The sequence below is a fragment of the Myotis brandtii genome, unplaced genomic scaffold (genome assembly GCF_000412655.1).
Source record: "Myotis brandtii unplaced genomic scaffold, ASM41265v1 scaffold806, whole genome shotgun sequence".
NCBI lineage: Eukaryota > Metazoa > Chordata > Mammalia > Chiroptera > Vespertilionidae > Myotis > Myotis brandtii.
In genome coordinates, this window is record NW_005371249.1 from 2,203,712 (window position 1) to 2,210,584 (window position 6,873).

General features: G+C 35.2%; 1 protein-coding gene across 1 annotated transcript in view; it reads right to left on the minus strand.

The window, feature by feature from the left end:
* Positions 1-6,873, minus strand: part of LOC102246618 (phospholipid-transporting ATPase FetA) — an 82,954-nt gene that overhangs the window by 69,705 nt on the left and 6,376 nt on the right. The window contains exons 2-3 of the mRNA XM_005883994.2: positions 2,294-2,337; positions 1,868-1,912 (exon numbers count right to left, since the gene is read on the minus strand). Coding sequence (XP_005884056.1) covers positions 1,868-1,912; positions 2,294-2,321 — 73 coding nt within the window. The 5' untranslated portion in view covers positions 2,322-2,337. The remainder of the gene's footprint in view (positions 1-1,867; positions 1,913-2,293; positions 2,338-6,873) is intronic.

Consider the following 6,873-nt stretch of genomic DNA (forward strand, 5'->3'; position numbering starts at 1 on the left):
CTTAGGAGTACCCTAATTAAGTTAATAACAATGTACCTACCTATATAGTTTAAGTTTAAAAACTTTGGCTCTCAAAAGAAATTTCAATCGTTGTACTGTTGATATTTGACTCTGTTGACTAATGAGTTTGCCGACCACTGCTCTAGGGAAACTCTCATAAAATGGCATATACAAGGATGTTGTGCAGTAGCACTGATCATAACAGCAAAACTTGAAACCAACCAAATAGCTATTAATGGTGAATAGAAAAATAACTTGTGGTATGTTCATACAATGAAAGCTATGTAATAGTGAAGATGAGTGAACTAGAGTTATACACATTAACGCTGTTAAATCTCAGGAATATAATATTTATGAAAAAACAAACTGAAAAAAAAGATGTACAGTACTAATCCATTTTCATAAGGATCATGCAAAACTATATCATTAGGGATACATATTTTCATAGTAAGCCTGTAAGAAGCAAGAGAATGAAAAATATAGAATTCAGAATAGAAGTCAGGGAGAGGGAGGAGGGAAGGGATTGAGAAAAGCATGCTGAGAGCTTCCAGCCACACTTGTGCTCATCTTATTGTTGCCCTTTACAATTTACACATGTTATAAACTTTGTATCTATTCAATATATAACAAAAGACCTAAAAATTAAAGAGACTATATCAACTGTATAGGAAATACTCTCCTGTATTACTCGGAAAAGTAATTTTTAAAATACCCTTATTGAAAGAGTCGGTACAATTTGGGTCACTACATTTTAAAAAATGTTTTATTTTGAGATAATTTTTAATTTTCAGAAGATTTCCAAAAATAGCATAGAGAATTTCCATATACCTTTCACCCATCTTACTCTTATGTTAACATCTTATAGAACCATAGAACCATTAACAGACTAAGAAGTTAACCTTGGCATAATACCATTAACTGAAGTGCATAAACTATTTATTTTTTAACCAATTCTTTCCACTAATGTACTTTTTAAAAATTACAGGATCCCACATTGTATTTAGTTGTATATTTCCTCCAACATGAGACTGTTCCTCATTCCTTCCTTTTTTTTTTTTTTTGTTATCTTAATACTTTTGAAGGTTACTGGACAGTTGTTTTATAGAATGTGCCACAACTTGAATTTTGTTTTAAGTTAGGGATTCTTTTCACAATATTCACCACATCCCTTTTTCCCACTTCTGTCTCCAGAGGTAATCATTGTTCATGGTTATGTTTTGATATCTAGTAGGAAAAATCTCCTTGTCCTTCTTTAAAAATTTTATGCTATCCTTACATTTTCTCCTAAAGAATACTGAAATCAATTTGTCATGTCATAAAAATTCCTGTGCGACTTTTAGATTGAAGTCCTTCAAATTGTAGATTAATTTGGAGAATGGACATATTTTCAACATCAAAAATTTTCACCACTCACTCTGTAAATATATATTAAGCATCTAAGCATTGTTGGTGAAAATGTAAAATGGTACCGCTGTTACGGAAGACAGTATGGTGGTTCCTCTAAAAATTAAAAATAGAATTACCATATAATCAAGCAATTCCTTTTGTGGGTACATATCCAAAAGAATTGAGCCTTAGCTGATTTGGTTCAGTGGATAGAGCGGACTGAAGGGTCCTGGGTTCAATTCCAGTCAAGGGCACATGCCGGGGCTGTGGGCTCCATCCCCACTAGGGGGTGTGCAGGAGGCAGCTGATCAATTATTCTCCCTCATCATTGAGGTTTCTATCTCTCTCTCCCTCTCCCTTCCTCTCTTAAATTAATAAAAGTATATTTTTTAAAAATATAAAAAAATATTTTTAAAAACCTATTTCCACCATTGTTATCATAGCTTTCTGTTTTAAACAACTTGAAAATTAAATCACTTACCTGTCTGCCTCAAGTCTTCAGGTAGAATGTTCCTCTCACTTCCCTCTAAAAAGAACATTCAAACATTACTCTCAAATGTGAAGTAATATCACCAATGGTAAGAACCACTTAGATAATAATCTCAAGTTCAACATTATAAATTTTTTCTTCACACCTTTACACACACACACACACACACACAAATAGTCTTAAGCCCATCCAGAGGGAAGTCAAGCCTGTGTTTTGCATTAAGAAATTTCTTAGAGATCCAAAATTGTTAAAAGTTTCTTGGTGAGCTTCATTCAATCCTTTAATGAATGCTCTGAGAGCACACTCGGTCAATTTCTTGGCTTTGTGGGTGGAACATGGGACAGTGTAGTACTAAACAAATACTATTATTGATTGGTGAACTCCGGATATCTCAGCAGATATAAGCTGAGCACTTACCTGAAATATAAAGTTTTATGTTTCTCATCTCAGGGAAACACCACCTAAGAATAAAATAAAAAACTCCTTGTCAGTTCGTCCAGGTCCTGCTGACATAATAATATCTACCATTTATCAAAATTTACTGTGTACTATGTGCTTTACACATTTAATCTTGTGTAATTTTCACTAACACCTGGGCCTAGAAAGAGGGTGGTCCTCCCCCTCCCCCTCCTCTTCTTCTTTTTTATTTTTATTTATTTATTTTTTTACAAGTATATACCCTGAGGCTTAAGATTAAGTGATTTACTCAGGATCATACAATCAGAACGTGGTAGTTACAGTGGTAGATTTGAACCCCTGCTTGCCTGACTGCTCTTGATTACTATTCTATATCATCTCTTTATAGACTTGGCCACAGATGAAGAGATGGTTGTGAAGTGGGTTTTTAGGGCAGTAACTGAGAACTATGGTCAAATAAGAAGGAGTACAATTTAAAGTCTTAAATACCCAGATGCTCCTCTTTGATAGATCAGGCACTGAGCTCAGGGGGAAATCCATTAATCTGTCCCAACACTTCAGCATCCCTTATTTACTTTTGACCCAAAACTCTTAGAGCAATCTTTCCCAAAAGTGTGGTCCATAGACCAACTGTTTCAAAGAGACATGAAAAGTCCTTGTGGAAAACATAGACACCTGACTCCCTCCCTGGATGAATGGGATCAGACTCTCTGGGGAGGGTGGCAGCAAGAATTTTAGACTCATCATCATCTTGAGGCAAAAGAGTTAGGGTAATCAGAAGGAAGTAAATGGAAAGCAAACCTCCATAATAATCAGTCTGACAATGGATCAAATTGGTGTTAAGAAAAACACAGAACATAGCTCTCGTGAGAAAGCATAAGGTCCTAACATTGTTTTGGACCTGTAAACGATTTTGAAAATTGTCTGTTACAATGGTTTTCTAACAGTGCTCCATGAAGCATGAATTCTAAAATGGGACACAAGAAAAAGGGATTGGCAGTTGGAGCTTAATGTCCTAAAACAGCAACTGCAGAAGCTCCACTGGTATGTATGTTGTAGCCTGGATTTTTGTGTAAGATTTTATCTAACTGCATGGTTTTGCTGATTTAAAAAATGCAAAACCTTGGCTGCACACAGGAAATTTTAAAAAATCTCAAGGCCCAGAATTTTCCCCAGACCAATTAAATTAAATATATGGGAGTGGCTTCCAGGCATCAGTATTTTTCAGCATCACGTGATTCCAATGTGTTGCCAAGGTTGGGAACCAATCTGATCTCTGCTTCCTCATTTGAGATCAAAGGAGACTAAGAGCCAAAGAATTTAAAGAAAATCAGAACTAGAATAAGGATCTCCTGACTTCCAGCTCACTGTGCTGAGTTCTCTCTCCACAATTCAGAATGAACCAATTATTCCTCTAAGGTAGAGAGCATCTGAGTCAAAATTGTTATGTAATTTCACCTTTACAGAGCTCTCTAGACTTTTAAAGAGTACTTCATATATATTCTATCTTTAAATTCTTATAAAGACACTGGGAAGTAGACAGAGCAAAACTTATTAGATCTGTTTTAGAGATGAGGAAATCAGAGGTCAATTAACTCGAAGTGGCTTAGAGGTAGAGCCACAATTAAAATCTTTATCTAACTTCTGAATTAAATTTGGCAAGTGTTTATTGAGTGCCTAGTACAGTGATGGCGAACCTTTTGAGCTCGGCGTGTCAGCATTTTGAAAAACCCTAACTTAACTCTGGTGCCGTGTCACATATAGAAATTTTTTGATATTTGCAACCATAGTAAAACAAAGACTTATATTTTTGATATTTATTTTATATATTTAAATGCCATTTAACAAAGAAAAATCAACCAAAAAAATGAGTTCAGAGGTGACACGCGTGTCATAGGTTCGCCATCACTGGCCTAGTATGTATTGTTGTGACATGGTCAAAGATGCAAAAATAAATAAAACATCATCCATGGCCTCAATTAGGGTACAAACTTCTTGGAAAGACAGAGACAATTAGAACACTGCATTACCTGGCTTATTCCTTGGATTAGCAAAAGCTGAAAACTTTCCTCAATTGGCCTTGATGACCAAGATCAATTATTTCCAAATTCAGTCTGTAGCTTCTAGTTTCTTCATGACTATGGCTACTAAACCTAAGAGATTTGTATATAATTACTGCATCTCTAAGCAAGGCCATGATTGGTTCTGGATTCAAGAGAAGAGAAAAGGATGCAATTTCAGTGAGGTTCATTTCATACTCTCCAAAGCCAAGGATATGACTCAGCATAAGACCGGGAGATTCCAAAACAAAGAACAAGATGGGTAAGAAAGGGTGTTTACAGAAATAACTATTTCCTTTTCACAGCATTTTAGTAAGTGGACAGTTTAGAATGTATATTGTTGAAGATGACTACTGCACATCAAAAGAGAAAATAATATGCAGGAAATAATATTTGTATCTATAATTCAGAATGGCAAAGGTCACAGATGGATAAGAATGTTCCAAGACAACTTTTTCATGAATAATTAATTCATCAGACATTGCAAAATGTTGCCATCCAGATTTTATTATATAAAAGATAAAGACAGAACCAGGAACCCCGGGTTTATTTATAGACTGAAAACATTGGCCAGGAAGTCTAGCACAGTTGTTTTCAAACTTTAGAATGCGTCAGAATCGCCTGACAGGCTGGGTCCCAACCCCAGAGTTCTCATTCTTGTGGTGGGGTTCAAGAGTTTACACTTCTTACAAATTCAGGTGATGCTGATGCTGTTGGTTCTAGTCCCATACTTCGAGAACTGCTGCTTTATCCACAAGATACACACACACTTGTTGACAACTTAGCTAACTCTATTGTTGACTTGTAATGATACTTACCCCACCAACCTAATGGCCGAAGACTAAGTAAGAAAAAAGGTATGACTAGTAAACTAAGGAGATAATTTATTTAAGAGTACAAATGAATGAATTTGTGAAATATGTGTTGGGCAGAGGCAACCAAGTGAGGTAAAACTAACAAGTAGGAAATCCCATTGCCCTTTAAAAGCCTTTACTTATCTTGAGGCAGACAAGAATTTTATGTCTTGTACTCAAGATAACACCCATTGAACCTCTTTAATGTTATCCGTGGTTTCATCTTCATTCTTTTTTTTTTCCCCCTCACTGGTCATTTTTTCTGAGTTTTGTTAATCACCCCCATGATTTCAATTACTATATATATATATCAGTGGTGGCCCCAGGTTAAGAGCTCCCTATCTGCATGCTAATGATTCAAAAATCTGTAATTTGAGCCTAACATTTTACCCTGGGTTTCAGTACTACATATCCAAATGTCTACTTAACATCTATATTTGGATGTCACATAAATGCCTCAAAATCTGCACGTACTGATGAGTGACTACTTAATGGGGCTACTTAGGGTTTCCTTTGGGGGTGATGAAAGCATTCTGGAACTAGGTAGTGATGGTTGCACAAGACTGTGAATATACTTAATGTCACTGAACTGTACACTTTAAAATGGTAAAATGGCAAAGTTTACTTAATGTGTATTTTACCACGATAAAAAAAACTACATTTACAAAACTGAAATCGCCATCTCTTTTCCCACCTCTCATACACCCAAAAATCTGTGCTTTTATATTTCTGATCTTTAACATCAGTTACTAGTCCTACGATTTACCTACGTGCCCAAGCCAGAAATCTGAGAGTTATCTTTGACAATGCTCTCTCACTCTCCCACTGGTAATGAATCATGAAATTCTGTACATTCTCCTTCATTAATAGAGAGTTAACTTGGAATAGTCATCTACTTCCCTCTATCCCTAAAGTTTCTCCCTAAGTTCAGGCTACCATCTTTAGCCTTTTCGTCTCATTTTGTACCTTTTCACCTTCCACTACAACCCCATTTCAAATAACTTCATTATTACCTACCCAGAGTGATCTCTCTAAAATACTGTCTTTTTGCTTAAAAATCTACCACTGCCTTCAGGAGAAAGTCTAAATTCCCCCTTCATAACCTGGCTTCTGCTTACTTTACTAGTCTTTTTTTTTTTATTTCAAGAAAAACTATTTTAAATATAATAATGTTACATGCAAAAAACCTTAATATTTCAAGAATAAAAAGATTTTAAGTATAATATTACCAAACTGTACTAACATAGTATATCACAAAAGTTGTAGGAAATATTAAAAATCTGCAAATAACAGGATTATTTCTATTATATTCTAGTATATTCCCTCCCCACCTCTGGCTCTATTTTTGTTCATCAGTTTATGTTGTTCATTATATTCCACAAATGAGTGAGATCATATGATATTTATCTTTCTCTGACTGGGTTATTTCACTTAGCATGATGCTTTTAAAGTCTATTTTGTCAGATATGAGTATTGCTATTCCAGCTTTTTTTTTTCTTTTCCATTTGCATGGAAAAATTTTTCCATCCTGTGTGTGTCGTTTGTTTTGAGGTGGATCTCTTGTAGACAGCATATAGTTGGGTCATGTTTTTGTATCCATTCAGCTACCATATACCTTTTGATTGGACCATTTACTGGTAATCCATTTACATTTAGGGTTATTATT